Genomic DNA, 19,541 nt, shown 5'->3' on the forward strand with positions numbered 1-19,541 from the left:
GATGGAGGCGTATAGATCTGTCGGTGTGATGGAGGCGTATAGATCTGTCGGTGTGATGGAGGCGTATATATATCTGGATATAATTTCCTTAACGCATTCATTATTCAAAACATCTGAATATGGCCCAATGTGAATAATTGATGAGCCGTCCTGTAAAGCAGCACTAAAAGGTTATGATTGTGTCGTTACAAGTGGGAGTGGTTCAGCGTAGATCCACGCAGCATTGGTCAGTCTCGTAACCCACCTCAAGACCATAAAGGGCCACATGCGGGTTCTTATCCATTAGCTTCTTCTTAATGGCTCCGATGGCATACTTCGCCCTGCAGGAAGAGAAAGACGTTGATCAGACCAGACACACTTCTATCGTGTGGAGAAACATGGGGCTAGTTCCAATTATTTTTCAAATGGTTCCTTCCTTCCTTCCTTCCTTCCTTCCTAGGCCTCATCATGGAAACACTTAAGGACTTCTCCACTGCAATTATCCAATCACAGAGATTAGGCTAGTGATTACCAGAAGGAAGGAAGGATTCTAAGTATTTGATCAGGGCTGTGGTGTACCCGGCACTCTACTACTCACTGTGTGTCTCCTTGACGAATGAGATCACAGATCTGCAGGATGGACTCCCAGTCTGTCTCCAGCAGCAGCTGACTGGTTGCTTTATCTGCAGACAGAGAGGAGAGGGTTCAGTGTCTCACATGTCTTTCATTCAAGATCATCATAAACATTTACGTCATTCAGCAGAATGTTTTCCAGAGCGACTTACAGTCAGTGCATTAATCTTAAAATAGCTTGGTGAGACAACCACATATCACAGTCGTAGCAAGTACACATTCCCTCAATAAAGTAGCTATCAGCTAAGTCAGTGTTAGTAAGAAAAGAGAAGTGTGAGGGTCTTTTAACCAGGGTGGATAAGACAAAACCTTACACCTGAAAGCATAGGCTATTTCTCTAAACAGTGGAGTTGTGTGTTTGCTTGTGAGCAGGTGAAATTGATTGTGACTAGCACCTATTCAAAATCATTAATGACTGAGAAAGCAGCCTTTCCCACATCACAATTTTAATTCAGAGTTTAGACTACAACATGAACATGTCCAGGCATGACGTGTGGACCTATACAAATGTAACTGATCATATTATTCGATCCCTGTTGGGAAGGAAACAGAGGATTTCTCCATTCAGTAAATGATGGGGGTGGGGTAGGCCTAGTTAGTGATTAATAGTGAGTGGATCCAGGTATGCTGTTATGGAATGCATTTCTACACAGTAACTAACTAGCTTGCGGCCGTTGCAAAACTAAGAGGAAACGTCGGTAACCGGGAATGAGCCTGTATGTTATTATGATTGACACAAACCTTCGGCCTTTTCTGTGGGCCAGTTTATGATGTGTTGGCCTTACATTATTATGCCAACACAGGGCTCAACAATAGGCACTGGCACCCTCAATAACATCAGAGCACTTGAAGCAATCTACTGATGATTACAGTTGTCAGCGAGTTGTCTGAACTGTTTAGGGGTTGAAGTTAGTCTACGATGAGACTGATAAGAACATATGTCTGGTGACGTTGTCTGGCGCAGTGGGGTGAGCTGGATAGATAGCCCACTAAGCTACTACTAGCAAACGAGCTAATATATCTAGAACAACTAGCTAGCTGGATGGCAAATAATGAAAGTTATGCAAATTATAAAAACAATTATTTATGTCTGACGATCGGGGATATCCAACAAAACAAATATGTTTGTATTTTTTATTTTATGTCGGGAAAATCGGGGCGCAACGCACCCACACAACATCCTCTGATTGCGTTGCTAGCATGCTAGCTAGCCAAGCTAACCTAGGCTAGACAAAATGCCTGGCATGTAAACATAGTTTTTGGTAGATTAAATGACATGTTATCGATAAGCAGTTACACTGCAATACTCGATAGAAAAGACGATACTCGATTAGAGGCCTCGGCCTATCGTCGAACTGAACACAGACAATGCCAAGTTTAGCTAGGTAACGTTAGCTAATGTTAGCAGGGCTGTGTCACAGCCCCAAACGACTGCCAAAACAATACGCAAAAAAACAGTCACCGGTGTAAAATGTTTAGATACTCATATCTTACCAAGAAGCCTCTCAAATGTACCACCACCCTTTCCCATGGCTGATCCAATGACGCAGGCTAGCTGACGAGAACGTAATTTTTTGGGGGTCAATCCAAAAATGATTTTAACACATCCACTGTATAGATCGCTAGCCAGCTGTAAAGTTATTTGCTACTTCCTACTTCCTGTTTCGGGTTTAGAAACTCTGTGGTTCGGTGGGTGAAGTCCGTCTATTCCAAAAGGTATTGTGACGTTGCCCCCTATAGTCTGAAGAGGGGATTGTACAGGGGGACTTGGTTGTGTACAGTTCATTCAAGTGGACATGGGTTCCACAACATTACGTTTGACAGGGGAATATTTTTATGACGGTGCAACAAGCTAGACTTTACTGGGTACTCAATAAATCCTCACCAATGGCGGTTTTCTGATCAGTTGGTTCGCCTAAATTCTACTCAGTTTGATCAAGTGAAATACAGGGAGACATTTAAATAAAAAAATAAAAATTCCTATTTTCAATGACAGCCTAGGAACAGTGGGTTAACTGCCTGTTCAGGGGCAGAACAACAGAGTTGTACCTTGTCAGCTCGGGGGTTTGAACTTGCAACCTTCTGGTTCCTTGTCCAACTCTCTAACCACTAGGCTACCCTGCCACCCCTAGAACAAATCGGAGGCCCATTCACAGTCTACCTGTGCGAGCCAATTTAATCGACATGAAATTGTTAAAGAGAAGAGAGGGATCGTTAAGTGTTGGTGGGTGGTGGAGCTGCAACCTTCTATGTGTCTAGGCCACAGGAGGTTGGTGGCACTTTAGTTGGGGTGGACGGGTACACATACATAGAACACATGGTTCCCATGTGCTCAATCACGGCCATTATTATGAGCCATCCTTCCGTCAGCAGCCTCCTGTGGTATTGGCTTACGTCATCGTGATTAGGCCCTATCCAGCCATCTATCCATTCCATCACATTGTTATGAGGAATAATAGGAACTGCCTTGCTGTATTTCATCACACTCTCCTCCTCCCTACACTGGTATACATAGGTCATAGATGAGTACATAAAAGCAGAATGCATAGAACGACCCACCCCATTCAAGTCAATGATGGCATTATGGGTGGACTGACAGCCAATGGGAGTGTACCCATCCATATACAAGTCTAATGTCCAGGGTTAGAGGTTCCAAGCCCTTTTCTGTGGATTATATTTCTATGTATGAGTCACTACCTGGCACTCACAACACTGGAGGCCATTGTTGTGGCTGTGCTGCTGATGCTCCATACAGTGACATTGTGTCTCTGTCTCTACTAGTCTCTAATGTTAGCTGGTAGGGCTGGACACAGAGAGAGAGGAAGACTGTCTACTAGTCTCTACTGTTAGCTGGTAGGGCTGGACACAGAGAGAGAGAGGATGACTGTCTACTAGTCTCTACTGTTAGCTGGTAGGGCTGGACACAGAGAGAGAGAGGAAGACTGTCTACTGGTCTCTACTGTTAGCTGGTAGGGCTGGACACAGAGAGAGAGGAAGACTGTCTACTAGTCTCTACTGTTAGCTGGTAGGGCTGGACACAGAGAGAGGAAGACTGTCCACTAGTCTCTACTGTTAGCTGGTAGGGCTGGACACAGAGAGAGGAAGACTGTCCACTAGTCTCTACTGTTAGCTGGTAGAGCTGGACACAGAGAGAAGAAGACTTTCTACTAGTCTCTACTGTTAGCTGGTAGAGCTGGACACAGAGAGAGAGGAAGACTGTCTACTAGTCTCTACTGTTAGCTGGTAGGGCTGGACACAGAGAGAGAGGAAGACTGTCTACTAGTCTCTACTGTTAGCTGGTAGGGCTGGACACAGAGAGAGGAAGACTGTCCACTAGTCTCTACTGTTAGCTGGTAGAGCTGGACACAGAGAGAGAGGAAGACTGTCTACTGGTCTCTACTGTTAGCTGGTAGGGCTGGACACAGAGAGAAGAAGACTTTCTACTAGTCTCTACTGTTAGCTGGTAGAGCTGGACACAGAGAGAGAGGAAGACTGTCTACTAGTCTCTACTGTTAACTGGTAGAGCTGGACACAGAGAGAGAGGAAGACTGTCTACTAGTCTCTACTGTTAGCTGGTAGAGCTGGACACAGAGAGAGAGGAAGACTGTCTACTAGTCTCTACTGATAGCTGGTAGAGCTGGACACAGAGAGAGACGAGCTTAGCCAGGAGCTTCCTCACCACCCACCAGTCAAAGAAACAAGACGATGTATAAACAACAGCTTCTAGCAGATGACAACGTGTTTAATTTAATGAGATGGATTCCATTTTGTGTGCAGAAAATCTACTTGAATTAAAAGTAGAATGTGTGTGTTTAAAATATGTGACTTGATTTATTTATATACCTACACTAAGAGGCTACATGCCATGCACTGTGATCCTTATCTACTGCTGTACAGTTAATGAAATCTGCATTTATATATATGATACATTGATAATCATTATTCCTGCCGGTGATGTGGGTTGTCATATTTATAAGATGGATAGATCTTATGAAATGGCTTATCATAATTAAAGTAGCTATAACAGCACTGCAACTGTAGAATCTGAAGGATGTCAACTATGTCTCATGAATACAATAGTTATTACTGGCGCTCAACACATCCCACATGACATGCTTTGACAAAACACACACACACACACACACACACACACACACACACACACACACACACACACACACACACACACACACACACACACACACACACACACACACACACACACACACTTACCGTTTTAATGGAGAGATGTTTGTCATTTCTTCTAATGTACTCAATCAACAGTGGAGATTTGACATCAGATCTTCCAGTATATGGGAAGGTAATTGTTCTGAAGGAATGTTGACGTAAATCAAACAAGCGTAGCCTACAGTAGACTATTCTAGAGCTGTTTTTCCCCCTGCCAATCAACACACAGAGACATACACAACAATAAATAAACTAGCGTAGCCTACAGTAGACTATTCTAGAGCTGTTTTCCCCTGCCAATCAACACACAGAGACATACACAACAATAAATAAACTAGCGTAGCCTCCAGTAGACTATTCTAGAGCTGTTTTTCCCCCTGCCAATCAACACACAGAGACATACACAACAATAAATAAACTAGCGTAGCCTCCAGTAGACTATTCTAGAGCTGTTTTTCCCCCTGCCAATCAACACACAGAGACATACACAACAATAAATAAATTAGCGTAGCCTCCAGTAGACTATTCTAGAGCTGTTTTTCCCCCTGCCAATCAACACACAGAGACATACACAACAATAAATAACTGAATAAAGAAGGCATTGGCGATTTTATGAGTTTTAATCAATTCAAAATTATTATGTTATTGTCATTAAATGTATTACGTATGAATCATGTGTTCTAAAAGAATGCTGTTCCATTTGTACTGTCTGCTTCTATTAACTTTGCTCCTGTTATATGCTAATTGTGTTCCAGCCCGCCGACTATTAGCTCTGAAAACCTTTTGGGCCCCGAGGCAAAAACCTAGTTGACGAACCCCGACTTACGGTGTATGGGAACGATGCAATGACATCATCACCTGATGACGTCATTGTCAGCCAATCATTTGTGAGGAGCCTGGTTCTGCTGGACTGGACTGGACTGGAGTCTGAGTCTTAAATTAAATTGAACCCTATTCCCTATATAGTGCACTTTGTTTGATCAGAGCCCATTGTAGTGCACTAGTTTTAAACCAGAGCTCTATGCTTCCATCAAAAGCATCGAACTGTATAGGGAATAAGGTGGTATTTGGGACGCGGGCAGTGTCCCCTAAGAACTGAGGACAGGAGCCCGGTTTTGATATCTAGACTGGACTGGAGACATTGAAACATGGAGATAACTATACAGTCTGTAGTGATGACCTGATGGGAGATGGAGGATGAGTGGTAGCTGGTTGGGAAAAAGGCCCTTGGCTGGTGCTCTCTCCATCAGCGCTACACCACACACTCACAGACGTACACACACACACAGTTCCCCATTGTTCTATTGTTCTGTTCCAATCTGCACCACCACTCACAGGTCACAATGGTGACGACATGACAACATGTTCTATTGACCCACTACAATGCCAAGACATTTATTCTTGGTGACCATCCTAATCCTTTGGTTTGAAGCGAATATAGGCTACTGTATCCTAGAATAGATGAATTCACACAGAGGAGTTTCCCAGAGAGGAATTGAAAGACTGATGATTTTATTGGGTTTTACACTGACAGACAGACAGACTGACAGACAATGGGGTTATCGGAGGACAACAGGGACACATGAAATAACAAAATGATTTCACAATTCCCTTCATAACCTCCTAGTGCATCTTTTAAAAGAATGAGAAAAAGCACCACCGAATAATAATAACATTAACATTCCAAAGTATTAAAAAGTATAAATACTAAGAGAGGAGGGTTTTTCATGTTGTCAGGGCGGAATCATGGAATCATAGAATTTCGGAATCATGGAATCATAGAATCATGGGGTTTTGTGGCATTCCGATCAGACGTAACCTTTGACCTGAGCAGCAGGTCCTCTACGGGGGCTGCTGTCGCTGCTGAAGGTCGGAGACCCGGGGATGCCTGGAGGACTCGACCCGGCATACAGCAGCGACCCACCAATCAGGAGCAAGGCCGACGCCCCCCAGCCCAGGTATAGAGCGGGGCCTAGCTCTCTCTTGTGCGGCGCGGCCACGTGGGGATCATAGAAGTCCCTGATAATGGAGTGGGCCGTCCAGCAGATAGGAACCAGGTAGAGAAACCCAGCGATGCCGAACAGAAAGCCGGAGATCCTTGCAATACGAGCCTTCAGACTATTCTGACCAATACACTTGGTGCACTTTACCCCCACCACACCTAAAGCCAGGGCCAGGCCACAGAGGAGGACGGAGAGCACGGTGAGGCCCCGGGCCGCCTGCATGTCGCTGGGCAGGGCCAAGAGACTGTCGTACACCTTGCACTGGATTTGGCCCGTTGATTGGACGATGCAGGTCATCCACAGCCCCTCCCAGATGATCTGAGCCGTCACGATGTTGTTGCCGATGAAGGCGGTGACGCGCCACAGCGGAACAGAGCATACCAGGAAGCCGCCCACCCAGCCAACCAGAGACAAGATCAGGCCCAGGAGCTGCATGCCGGTGGTCGCCATGGTTAAGGTGTCAGGCTGTTGTTGTTGTTGTTGTGGCAGTAGTAACGGTTGTGGTGACGGTTGACGATGTCTACCGGTATTTGGCTGTATTTTCGTAAGTATTTGTACCACGTTGGTTGTTACTGGGATGTTAAAGTCCTTTCTCTTTGTCTCACTAAAATAGTCCCAAGCCGTGGAAAGTCTATGCACCCCCGAAATCTTGAAAAACAGATGTCTTCCTCCTCCTCTTCTTCTTCTTCTTGCCCCTCTCCTTCTCTCTGGTTGATGTGGAGGCCAACTGGGGACAGACGAGGCCGAACGTCCTAACAACCAGATGAAATAAAAGCAGTGGTTAGTATAGTGATCCAGTTGAGGACATTTCTGAACTGCACTTATGCAAATGCACTTCTAAACCACCAGAATAATAGCAAATCATATCATGAATCATTGTGTTTACTTGATAGCTACCTACACAAATAGCTAGCTAGAACAAAGTGTTAATAAGATCAATTCCTTAAAAAGATTCAAAGCTATACAAATAAAAGTTCTCCAGTATCTACTGAGGGAGCTAAGAGCTGTGTTGTCAGGCAGAAGTACCATTCACCCAGTCTATTGAATCCTACACAGATTAGCATAGCATTCATAAACATGTAAAAATCCAAATAATCCCAGTGTTTAGCTACTGTAAGTAATGTTTATCATAACTATTTGTAAACAGGCAGGGGGGGGGAGGGCCTGAGAGTGACTGGATTCCAGTGTGGACCCGAAGGAGCAGAGAGAGAACGGTTTCCATTGACTGTCCTACTGTGGGTGTTGGAGCTACGAGCTGCTACGCCTGCCTGGCCAGAACACTGGGTTATCTCAGGAAAACATGAGGAGGATCGGAACACAGCAGGGCTTTCATACAGGACTAGTACAGTGGGCCCAGGATCTGTTGACTGAGGACCCAGCTCGGTTTAACTCTGTTCTGGACCGTCTTAATTACACTGGGAGAAATAACAGCTGGACTGATACAATAGATGGATCAATCACTACTTGTATCGGCAAAATTGATAGAGGTTAACCCGCTGGGCAAAAATTGGTTGAATCACCGTTTGTTTCCGCGTCATTTCAACAACAACAAAAAATCTACGTGATGACGTTGAATCAACGTGGAAAACTTATCGGATCAAAACGTCATGAACGTAAAGGACATTTAGTCTTTTTTTTCCACCTAACTTTGAACCTAAATCCAATGACATGGTGACATGTGTTGTTCATTTCAAGTTGAATTCACAGTTAGTTGACAACTCAACCAAATGTAAATCCAAACTTAACATTGAACTGACGTCTGTTTGGATTTACATTTGGTTGAGTTGTCAACTAACCGTGAATTCAACTTGAAATGAACATTGGGGTGATGAAATAAGACTATGATTAAAATATTGTCTAACAGGGGACCTTTATCTCTAGTTTCCCCTCTCTAGTTTCCCCTCTCTAGTTTCCCCTCTCTAGTTTCCCCTCTCTAGTTTCCCCTCTCTAGTTTCTCCTCTCTAGTTTCTCCTCTCTAGTGTCCCCTCTCTAGTTTCCCCTCTCTAGTTTCTCCTCTCTAGTTTCTCCTCTCTAGTTTCCCTCTCTAGTTTCCCCTCTCTAGTTTCCCCTCTCTAGTTTCCCCTCTCTAGTTTCTCCTCTCTAGTCTCTCCTCTCTAGTTTCCCCTCTCTAGTTTCTCCTCTCTAGTTTCTCCTCTCTAGTTTCCCCTCTCTAGTTTCCCCTCTCTAGTTTCTCCTCTCTAGTTTCTCCTCTCTAGTTTCCCCTCTAGTTTCCCCTCTCTAGTTTCTCCTCTCTAGTCTCTCCTCTCTAGTTCCCCCTCTCTAGTTTCCCCTCTCTAGTTTCCCCTCTCTAGTTTCCCCTCTCTAGTTTCTCCTCTCTAGTTTCCCCTCTAGTTTCCCCTCTCTAGTTTCTCCTCTCTAGTCTCTCCTCTCTAGTTCCCCCTCTCTAGTTTCCCCTCTCTAGTTTCCCCTCTCTAGTTTCCCCTCTCTAGTTTCTCCTCTCTAGTTTCCCCTCTCTAGTTTCCCCTCTCTAGTTTCCCCTCTCTAGTTTCCCCTCTCTAGTTTCTCCTCTCTAGTTTCATGCCACATTGGTAAAAAAAAAAGAAAAGGCATCAGATACTTAAACAATAAGGCCTGGGGGGGTGTGGTATATGGCCAATATACCACAGCTAAGGGCTGTTCTTAAGCACGACGCAACGCAGAGTGCCTGGATACAGCCCTTAGTCATGGTATATTGACCATATGCCACACACCCCCGAGGTGCCTTATTGCTATTATAAACTGGTTACCAACGTAAATAGAGCAGTAGAAAGAAATTATTTGTCGTACCCGTGGTATACCGTATACCACGGCTCTCAGCCAATCAACATTCAGGGCTTGAACCGCCCAGTTTATAAATTACAGTATCATACTAATGATAAAAGACAAGAAACACATTAGTATAATAGACAGTGAGATCCTAAAAGAGAATAAACACATTAGTATGATAGACAGTGAGATCCCAAAAGAGAATAAACACATTAGTATGATAGACAGTGAGATCCTAAAAGAGAATAAACACATTAGTATAATAGACAGTGAGATCCTAAAAGAGACTAAACACATTAGTATAATAGACAGTGAGATCCTGACACAGACAGGTCCAACAAGCTACGGAACACCTTCTTAACCTTGAGGTGGAAGGTTTCAATACCACAATGTTTTTGTTGACTGTACTAACGCCGTAGTATTTACAATACACATCAACAATACATTAGAGTTTCAATACACACATCAACAATAGATTAGAGTACATTAGTCACCTCAGATGGAGTGTGTTGGATCTCCTCTCCTCTTCCAAGCAGTGTGTTCTTCCGCAGTCCTGTGGAGCTGTGGTTGTATCGGTCAGAGGTGGATGTAGGTAACCGGTTGGCTGGTTCAGGGGGAGGCAGAGACAGAGGTCTTGAAGGTTCAGCTCAGTCCACAGGTACGAACGAGGACCTGAGAGGTCAGGCTGGCTTCTGCAGAGGGGGTGAAGAGCTTCAACATCCAGCGAGCTTCAACACCCAGGACAGGACAGGACTGGAGAGAGGGCTGCCCTCTGAGATGCCAGCTAGCGCAAGTCTGTGTGGCAGTGGGTAGAAGCATACGCTTGTGTGTCTGTCAGTGTGTCTGTGTAAGCGTGTGTGACAGTATGTGTAGCGGTGTTTGTGTGTGTGTGTGTGTCTCCCAGTGCCTGGTGTTCAAGTACAATGGCATGCTGTTCTCCACTGCTGTTCTCTCTCTCCGACACCCCCACACCATCATCCATTCATTCCTCCATCCATCCAGGCCAACAACCCATTCTGTCTTCTTTTTCATCTTTTCGCCTCGCTTGTTCTTTGATGTGCTCCATTCTTTTCATCTCCCTGTTTTTAATGTTTTATGTGTTCAACTGAAGTTAGTGACTGAGGCGGGTCACAGAGGGCTCTAGTTCAGTTCTCTCCCTTTATTCTACCTCCTGTTCACATGTCTCATGTCTCCTAAAAACCTGCCTTTAACTTGACCTTTGGAAGTTACGAAAGGACCGTTGTAGCTGTGGTAACCACCCATCAACCCGTTAACCGTGCTGATCAACGACGAGAATTCAACTAGCCAACGAAAGAAACAGGAAGTACTAGGAGAACAGAACAGGGATCGAAATAAAACTTTACGATTTACATTTAAGTCATTTACCAGACGCTCTTATCCAGAGTGACTTACAGTCAAGTGCATTCATCTTAAAATAGCAAGGTGAGACACTCAACTCAATGAAGTAGTTATCAGCAAGGTCAATGCTTGTAGGAAAAGACAAGTATAATTTAAGTTGGAGGGGAAATAAGACTGGGATGTCTTATTTAAGATACTCTTTGAAGAGGTACACACGTTTTCAGAAGATGGACAGGGACTCTGCTGTCCTAGTTTCATGGGGAAGCTCGTTCCACCATTGAGGTGCCGGGACAGAGAAGAGCTTTGACTGGGCTGAGTGGGAGCTGCCCTCCCCTAGGGGTGGTAGGACCAAGACACCAGAACGGAGTACTCAGGGTTTTTTATTTTTTTATTTAACCAAACCCTAACCCGGACGACGGTGAGACAATTGTGCGCCACCCTATGGGACTCCCAATCACGGCCGGTTGTGATACAGCCTGGAATCAAACCAGGGTCTGTAGTGATGCCTCTAGCACTGAGATGCAATGCCTTAGACCGCTGCGCCACTCGGGAGGTTGGGGTGTAGGGTTTGAGCCTGAAGACAAGGAGGGGCAGTTCACCTTGCTGCTCCGTAGGTAAACACCATGGTCTTGTAGTAGATAGTTGGTCTTTTAGTGGATAGATGGTCTTGTAGTGGATAGTTGGTCTTGTAGTGGATAGTTGGTCTTGTAGTGGATAGTTGGTCTTGTAGTGGATAGTTGGTCTTGTAGTGGATAGATGGTCTTGTAGTGGATAGATGGTCTTGTAGTGGATAGATGGTCTTGTAGTGGGTAGTTAGTCTTGTAGTGGATAGTTGGTCTTGTAGTGCGTAGTTGGTCTTGTAGTGGATAGTTGGTCTTGTAGTGGATAGTTGGCCTTGTAGTGGATAGTTGGCCTTGTAGTGGATAGATGGTCTTGTAGTGGGTAGTTGGTCTTGTAGTGGGTAGTTGGTCTTGTAGTGGGTAGTTGGTCTTGTAGTGGATGGATGGTCTTGTAGTGGATTGTTGGTCTTGTAGTGGATGGATGGCCTTGTAGTGGGTAGTTGGTCTTGTAGTGGATGGATGGTCTTGTAGTGGATAGTTGGTCTTGTAGTGGATAGATGGTCTTGTAGTGGATAGTTGGTCTTGTAGTGGAGAGTTGGTCTTGTAGTGGATAGTTGGTCTTGTAGTGGATAGTTGGTCTTGTAGTGGATAGATGGTCTTGTAGTGGATAGTTGGTCTTGTAGTGGATAGATGGTCTTGTAGTGGATGGATGGTCTTGTAGTGGATAGTTGGTCTTGTAGTGGATTGATGGTCTTGTAGTGCGTAGTTGGTCTTGTAGTGGATAGTTGGCCTTGTAGTGGATGGATGGTCTTGTAGTGGATGGATGGTCTTGTAGTGGATAGTTGGTCTTGTAGTGGATAGTCTTGTAGTGGGTGGATAGTGAGTGGATAGTCTTGTAGTGGGTGGGAGCACGTGTGGTGCTGACAACTTTAAAGGCCCAGTTCAATCAAAAACTAGACCTTTCTGTGTTTATATATATTTCCACATTATGGGATTGGAATAAATCTGTGCAATTGTGAAATTTCTGATAATGCCCTTGTAGTGTACGAGCTGTTCAAAAAGACCGTCTGAAATGACAGCCTGTTCTGGTGGGATGGAGTTTTGGCCTGCCTGGTGACATCACCAGCTCATAAACTGGTAGTAGACCAATAAGAAAGAGAGTTCCAAACCTCTCTGCCAATAACAGCTAGTTTTCAGTTTCCCCCTCCCCCACTCCCAGACAGTCCTAGCAAAATTCTTGTTTGAGAAATTGCTCTTTTTTTTTAGTGGCTCATTTTTTGTTTCTCTTTGACCATTTCAATTGAAAACAATCACAGTTAGGCACTTCATTGTTACCCAGAAATGATTTGCCATTTAAATAAAAATGTCTGCATTGGACCTTTAAGAAGTTAGGGGCACCAGACAGTCACAGGGGAACCAGAAAAAGAGATGATCGATCCTACCTTTCAAGCACATCACCTGGAGTATCTATCCAGCTGTTAGCCCGCTGTTAGCCAGCTGTTAGCCAGCTGTTGGCTCGCTGTTAGCCAGCTGTTGGCCCACTGTTAGCCCGCTGTTAGCCAGCTGTTAGACCGCTGTTAGACCGCTGTTAGACCGCTGTTGGCCCGCTGTTAGCCAGCTGTTAGCCAGATGTTAGCTAGGTAGCATGACTGGACAAGGTTGATACATGAATGGTCAAGGTTTCTTGTTATCAAACAAATAGTTAGGGCCTGCGGCATGGTTTATGAAATGACTCAGTCATTCTAGAACTAGAATGTATGTGAATAATTTACAGATTTTTTAATGATGCACAGAATTTTTAAAAAGTCAACACTTTGTAAAAAATATACATTTGAGGGTTCATATATACTGTCATAAATTATAAATAAAATAAATTATAGCATTACTATTGATTACCCAGCTCATTGCCTGATAACACAGACACTGCATTAACTCAATATTAGGAAAGGAGCCAGTTGATCCAACTGAAAATGCAGACGTGAGAGAGGACCGAGTGAGCCTTATTCTACATTAGGCTACATAATGACATTATTAAATGACTATTACAGGCGTGGGGGTTAAGTCAGGGGGCTCAGATGCTACAGAAGCTAGTACTAATAGTCAGAGGAGCGATATTCCTGCCCCCATGTTGCCTCCCAGGACTAAAGAGTGGATGTAGTCTATCAGTGAAGCCATCTGTAAACGTATGGATGTGAACCCCAGTCTCCGCGCAGTAGAAGGACACTCGGCCCTCCACATAGTCCAGAAACACCCCCCACCTTCCTGGGCTTCTGCTCCAGGCCCACGGGGGTGACAGTGGGGGAGGTGTTAGCTACGTATTGACCCCCGCTCTTTAGGCTCAGTGTCCAGAAGCCATTGGCTGGGCTGACTGTAAACTTCCCTTTCCTGTTGATGGACTGTCTGGCCACGCCCAGGTTCCACTCTATCTTCTCTCCCACCTCCACCTCCCAGTAGTACCTGGAATGGAGTCAACATTAGTACCTGGAATGGAGTCAACATTAGTCCAGTAGTACCTGGAATGGAGTCAACATTAGTCCAGTAGTACCTAGAATGGAGTCAACATTAGTACCTGGAATGGAGTCAACATTAGTATCTGGAATGAAGTCAACATTAGTAGCTGGAATGGAGTCAACATTAGTAGCTGGAATGGAGTCAACATTAGTAGCTGGAATGGAGTCAACATTAGTAGCTGGAATGGAGTCAACATTAGTAGCTGGAATGGAGTCAACATTAGTCCAGTAGTACCTGGAATGGAGTCAACATTAGTATCTGGAATGGAGTCAACATTAGTCCAGTAGTACCTGGAATGGAGTCAACATTAGTACCTGGAATGGAGTCAACATTAGTACCTGGAATGAAGTCAACATTAGTACCTGGAATGAAGTCAACATTAGTACCTGGAATGGAGTCAACATTAGTACCTGGAATGAAGTCAACATTAGTACCTGGAATGGAGTCAACATTAGTAGCTGGAATGGAGTCAACATTAGTAGCTGGAATAGAGTCAACATTAGTACCTGGAATGAAGTCAACATTAGTCCAGTAGTACCTCGAATGGAATCAATGTTTTCATCATTCTAACTGATGAACTTTGTATTAAGTCCAGTCCAGGTTTTCATCATTCTAACTGATGAACCTTGTATTAAGTCCAGTCCATGTTTTCATCATTATAACTGATGAACCTTGTATTCTAGTCCAGTCCATGTTTTCATCATTATAACTGATGAACTTAGTATTGAAATCCAGTCCATGTTTTACTACAGGGACTAGGTAAGGTAAAGAGACATGAGTGAATAGTTTCAGTGAATAGTTTCAGTAAAGTTCAACAAACAAACTATATCAGACGGTCTGACATCTGTTCTAAGAACCATAGATATATGATCATAGATCTTTATGATAATGTAGATATATAGATATAGAATGCTATTATATTGGCAAACAGTATAAAGAGGGACATTACAGTACCTGCCACTGCTGAAGGATTCTCTTCCCAGGACGTTGGCCACGCGGTCAAACCTCTTGGGGTTGTCTGGGACCTCCTGGTGTTTGTCTGTGTGTCGCACCTGTTTCCGGTCTTCTGAGACCGAGAGAAAGGCGTGGGCCGTCTTGGGACTCAGGGAGATGTCTACTAGGGTAGAGGAAGGAGAGAGAAACATATGGCAACAGAAAACTCACCTTAGTAAAACAAGTACTTTGAAGGCCCAACGCCACCATTCTTAATTCAATATCAAATTGTTTTCTGAGTAATAATTAAATACCTTACTCTAATAGATTTCCATTAAAATGGGCAAAAATTTGTCAAGTATTTCTCAAGCAAGATTTTGGCTAGGACTGTCTGGGAGTGGTCTGAGGGGGGAGGGGAAAACTGAAGACTAGCCGTTATTGGCAGAGAGGTTTGGAACTCTCTTTGTTATTAGTCTATTAACCAATTTACCACATTGTGATGTCACAATGGAAAGCCTAAACTTCCGCCCACCCACACCTGCTAATTAAGATTGTATTTTCAACCAAAAACTATCAGGAAATAACACTTTCCCACACTTTTACAGTGTTAGTTTCATCAGCTGTTGTATAATATGATATAAAACACAGAAAAACTGAATTTTGACTGCACTGGTCCTTTAAGAACAACAACAAAAATAGATATTATGGCATATCTAACTCTTTGGGCAGGTGGAGACATACCTGTGTATTTCTGTATTTTCTTCAGCTCTGCAAAAGATAACAGTTCCATAAGAATCCTTCCCAGACTAACAGATCTGACATTTCACTCAGCCTAAAGATAACAGTTCCATAAGAATCCTTCCCAGACTAACAGATCTGACATTTCACTCAGCCTAAAGATAACAGTTCCATAAGAATCCTTCCCAGACTAACAGATCTGACATTTCACTCACCCTAAAGATAACAGTTCCATAAGAATCCTTCCCAGACTAACAGATCTGACATTTCACTCACCCTAAAGATAACAGTTCCATAAGAATCCTTCCCAGACTAACAGATCTGACATTTCACTCACCCTAAAGATAACAGTTCCATAAGAATCCTTCCCAGACTAACAGATCTGACATTTCACTCACCCTAAAGATATGCAGTAGAATAATACAGTAATCATTTATCAGATGCTGACAGATGTCTAATCAACACAAAACATGTGGTCTACTAAAGTGTTGAGGGTGGATGTAGAACTGTAAGAGATGGATCCAGTATGATATGATCGTATCTGTAGTGTAAATACTAACCAGCTTTAGAGAGTCTACAGAGCTCTCCTTTAACCATGTCCATCAGGTCTGACACTGCTCTCCTGGTCACGCCCATACAGGGGTCTGTCTCCATGGAAAACTTGGACCAATCCCTCCTCTCAGAGTAGCCCGTGGTGGAAGTGGTGCTCTGCGACGTACATAGAGGACAAACAAACAAACACGGTTATATTTTAAGATGAAATATAAGTGGTTGGGGGACTAATTTAAGGGTTCAAGCCTTTTCTTCTGTGGTCATGATAATTAAGAAACTCTGTTTCTGTTAATGGAAATGAAGACATGAGGAAGCAAAGATCTACGTGTAGACCTACTGTGTCCTAATCTACATTATAAACCGGGTAGTTTGGGTCCTGAATTCTGATTGGCTGAAATCGATGTATATCAGACATTATAAACTGGGTGGTTCGAGCCCTGAATGCTGATTGGCTGGATGTCGTGGTATACCACGGGTATGATAGAACATGTCTTTTTACTGTTCTAATGACGTTGGTAACCAGTTTTAAGGTCTGTATCCAGTCCGTACTCTGCGTTGCGTCGTGCATAAGAACAGCCCTTGGCTCTGGTATGTTGATTATATGCCACACCCCCTCGGGCCTTATTGCTTAAGTATATGATTACCGCTCTGGGGTGAAGTTTCCCCTAGGTACAGATCTAGGATCAGCTTCCTTTCCCTCAATCTAAACCTTAACCATTAATGGAGAAAATGCTAAACTGGCCCAAAACTAGCGTCTAGGGGCGACATCACCCTACGCCAGGCTTACCACTGCAACACTCTTCTGACCACCACCACCACCACCACCACCGAGCTCATCATGGCTCTGCTGGGAATGACAAGGCCTCAGGTCAGTGTCTCCATTCCTCAGCTGTAGAATCTCCTGTTCCAGCTCCTTCACCAGCTTCTCAACAATCCTCTAAAGAAACACAAGCATTGTAACATTTGGTATATTGATAATCACATTGTATTGTGTCAATAGGTGGTGGATGAGGTGAGTTTCCCCCCTTACTATGTAAAGAGCCTTGTGTAACTCATTCACGAGAAAGGAGCTCAATACATCCAATCCGTTATTATTGTTATTCTATTGTTTATACGTTCATAAATAAATCAGAGTATTACTGTACATTACAGACCTCCTCCTCCCCCTGTCTCTCCTCAATGGCTGCCACCACGGCCTTGTGGCTCTTCTCCATGGAACTGACAAGGGCAGAGAACACCTTCTGGCTCTCACGCACCTCCCTTACACACGAGTTCTGATTGGACAAAAGACATGTCTGTATCTCAGACGAGTTCTAATTGGCCAAGAGACGGTCAATATCTCAGACATCAGTTCTGATTGGATAACATACATGTCTGTATCTCACATCACTTTAAGATGATAAGGTGTGATTGGACAAAAGACATGTATGTGGTAAGGGTGGTGGATTTGTCGAACTCATCTAGATCTACATAAGGGCGTAGGGTGTAGGACCTCTCTAACCCTGTACCTGGAGAGATACCATCCAGTAGGGCCTCTCTAACCCTGTACCTGGAGAGATACCATCCTGTAGAACCTCTCTAACCCTGTACCTGGAGAGATACCATCCTGTAGGACCTCTCTAACCCTGTACCTGGAGAGGATACCATCCTGTAGGACCTCTCTAACCCTGTACCTGGAGAGATACCATCCTGTAGGACCTCTCTAACCCTGTACCTGGAGAGATACCATCCTGTAGGTTTTAACTCCAACCCTAATCTAGCGCACCTGATTCTAATAATTAGCTGGTTGATAAACTGAACCCGGTTAGTTATAACTGGAGTTGGAGTTAGGTAGCTCTCCAGGAACAGGCTTGGAGAGCCCTGGTGTAGGAGCTAGGGGCCCATTTGGGATCGGGACTCACTTTGAGGAGCTGCAGGGAGTGGTCTGAGTCTGTTCAACTTTCTTCAGTCGCTCCTGGATCATCTGGTCAATGTCTACAACCTGTGGCTGCAGAAGAGGATTATACCAAGGTATCATAACATCAAGAGGATTACACCAAGGTATCATAACATCAAAAGGATTACACCAAGGTATCATAACATCAAGAGGCTTACACCAAGGTATCATAACACCAAGAGATTACACCAACGTATCATGACACCAAGAGGATTACACCAACGTATCATGACACCAAGAGGATTACACCAAGGTATCATGACATCACAATGATTACACACCAAGGTAACATGACACCAAGGTATCATGACATCAAGAGGATTACACCAAGGTGTCATGATACCAAGAGGATTACACCAAGGTATCATGACATCAAGAGGATTACACCAAGGTATCATAACATCAAGAGGATTACACCAAGGTATCATAACATCAAGAGGATTACACCAAGGTATCATGCCATCACATGATTACACACCAAGGTATCATGACATCAAGAGGATTACACCGAGGTATCATAACATCAAGAGATTACACCACCAGGTATGATAACATCAAGAGGATTACACCAAGGTATCATAACATCAAGAGGATCACACCAAGGTATCATGACTTCAAGAGGATTACACCAAGGTATCATGACATCAAGAGGATTACACCAAGGTATCTATAACAGGTACACCGTAGCCTCTTGAACCTCTTAATGTCACAATATGTTGCACTAAGGTCAGTAGAGTACCGTGTCGTGGCTCTCCTCAAGGCTCTCAGGCCGTGTCTTCCTGTAGTTGTCACAGACGTCAGCCAGGATGCGGTTGACACTAAGGTCTGGCCTGGAATGGAACAACCTCTTGCAGAGGGGACAGTAGTCTGAACGGTGCCGGGTCCAGTACCTGTAATGAGCCCAGTCCATGTTTTTATTATTCTGATGATACTCTCAGTACTCCAGTCCATGTTTTACTCATGCACTATTTGAGCTTCAGAGCTGGTGAACAACAATGTACTCTGCAATGCTTTCAATAAAGTTCAACAAACGATAGACACCCCCGACCTTCATTCTTTATAATCGTAGATAACGAGGGGACGTACCCACACAGGCAGTCCTGACAGAAACTGTGGCCACACGGAGTAGTCACAGGACTGCTGAAGATGTCCTTACACAGCGGGCACAGGAAGTGCCTCTCGGAGATGAGGCTGACGGTAGAGATGGTAGATGCCATGCCCTGGAAGAACACCATATAAATCAATCAATTCATCCTTTCCGTAACCCTCTTTCCCTCTGCTCCATCTCTCCACCCTTTCCAATTCCCCTTTTCTAAAGGTCCAAGTTCAATATACTACGAGATTGAGCATGAAACACTTTGCAGTAACAGAAACCTGTAGTGT

At 44.1% G+C, this 19,541-nt stretch overlaps 3 protein-coding genes across 12 annotated transcripts in view; all 3 read right to left on the reverse strand.

The window, feature by feature from the left end:
* Positions 1-2,350, reverse strand: part of LOC109883006 (hepatocyte growth factor-regulated tyrosine kinase substrate) — a 29,440-nt gene extending 27,090 nt beyond the window's left edge. For 5 of the 10 annotated variants that reach the window (XM_031821411.1, XM_031821421.1, XM_031821420.1 and 2 more), the window contains exons 1-3: positions 2,107-2,270; positions 578-662; positions 245-320 (exon numbers count right to left, since the gene is read on the reverse strand). In XM_031821411.1, coding sequence (XP_031677271.1) covers positions 245-320; positions 578-662; positions 2,107-2,143 — 198 coding nt within the window. In that variant the 5' untranslated portion in view covers positions 2,144-2,270. Of the gene's footprint in view, positions 1-244; positions 321-577; positions 663-2,106 lie in introns of all 10 variants that reach the window. The other 5 variants (XM_031821418.1, XM_031821415.1, XM_031821416.1 and 2 more) reach the window with 4 other exon arrangements.
* A 3,939-nt stretch (positions 2,351-6,289) lies between these two features.
* Positions 6,290-10,411, reverse strand: LOC116372936 (claudin-6-like). The gene is made up of 2 exons (XM_031821423.1): positions 10,064-10,411; positions 6,290-7,555 (listed from the first exon to the last, which is right to left on the reverse strand). The coding sequence occupies exon 2, from the start codon at positions 7,251-7,253 to the stop codon at positions 6,609-6,611; it is 645 nt and encodes a 214-aa protein (XP_031677283.1). The 5' UTR covers positions 7,254-7,555; positions 10,064-10,411; the 3' UTR covers positions 6,290-6,608.
* A 2,823-nt stretch (positions 10,412-13,234) lies between these two features.
* Positions 13,235-19,423, reverse strand: LOC109883012 (E3 ubiquitin-protein ligase TRIM39). Its single transcript, XM_031821397.1, is given in 11 exon segments — positions 13,235-13,742; positions 13,744-13,945; positions 14,954-15,116; positions 15,674-15,700; positions 16,231-16,378; positions 17,010-17,159; positions 17,377-17,496; positions 18,124-18,144; positions 18,147-18,209; positions 18,898-19,048; positions 19,245-19,423. Coding segments are annotated over 11 exon segments (1,377 nt in total). The 5' UTR covers positions 19,394-19,423; the 3' UTR covers positions 13,235-13,559.
* Positions 19,424-19,541: the final 118 nt, after the last annotated feature.

This window comes from Oncorhynchus kisutch, unplaced genomic scaffold (assembly GCF_002021735.2).
Source record: "Oncorhynchus kisutch isolate 150728-3 unplaced genomic scaffold, Okis_V2 scaffold3971, whole genome shotgun sequence".
NCBI lineage: Eukaryota > Metazoa > Chordata > Actinopteri > Salmoniformes > Salmonidae > Oncorhynchus > Oncorhynchus kisutch.

What these genes read in the sequence shown, in the direction of transcription:
- LOC116372936 (XM_031821423.1), bottom strand. Translation starts at nt 7,253, where the DNA reads ATGGCGACCACCGGCATGCAGCTCCTGGGCCTGATCTTGTCTCTGGTT.